Source organism: Sinocyclocheilus rhinocerous, unplaced genomic scaffold (genome assembly GCF_001515625.1).
Source record: "Sinocyclocheilus rhinocerous isolate Xijiao unplaced genomic scaffold, SAMN03320098_v1.1 scaffold1841, whole genome shotgun sequence".
NCBI lineage: Eukaryota > Metazoa > Chordata > Actinopteri > Cypriniformes > Cyprinidae > Sinocyclocheilus > Sinocyclocheilus rhinocerous.
Genome location: NW_015666172.1, coordinates 886,101 through 886,625, shown reverse-complemented (window position 1 = coordinate 886,625; position 525 = coordinate 886,101). Strand labels below are relative to the sequence as shown.

The 525-nt window shown below is 46.3% G+C and overlaps 1 protein-coding gene across 1 annotated transcript in view; it reads right to left on the bottom strand.

Moving 5' to 3' along the window:
* LOC107731878 (coronin-1B-like) overlaps positions 1-525 on the bottom strand; it is a 19,633-nt gene that overhangs the window by 4,629 nt on the left and 14,479 nt on the right. The window contains exon 10 of the mRNA XM_016543068.1: positions 165-473. Within this exon, the coding sequence (XP_016398554.1) occupies positions 165-473 (309 nt within the window). The remainder of the gene's footprint in view (positions 1-164; positions 474-525) is intronic.

Here is a 525-nt window from a genome sequence, read left to right as displayed (position 1 = left end):
TCTTTTGCTGCACATCAGAAATATATTCTTTGGTTTTTCTCATTGTGATGGGTGATTAATTTGGAATTTGGCCTTTGTTTCATGTTCATAATCACCCTGGAGTGCTCAAAATTGAGAATATGAATGAGTATATATATATTATAAAATGTCAACTTGTCATTCACCTCTTTCTTTACTCTCTCTATCCCTCCATCTACATCCCCTCTTCCTTCTCTGTGGCCCAACCCCTCGCTCTCCATCTCAACTACCATAGGGTTTGGTGGCGCAGTAGTGCTGGTGGGACTAGTGTTGGTCTGAGAGAGCAGTTTGGGTCGACCCCGGAGCGTGCCGCATTTGGATGGAGGGGCCGTGTAGCCCCCGCTGAGGGAAACAAGGATTGGAGGAGCGTCCTGTCCTGCTATCCAATCTTCTGCCAGTAGAGCGGGTTCTAATCCCGCTGTATCTGGGTACAGATCCCCTTGAAATAGGTCGGACTGATTGTGGGTGGAGAAAAAATACTCATTTAGACAGAGGATGTAGTTTGGA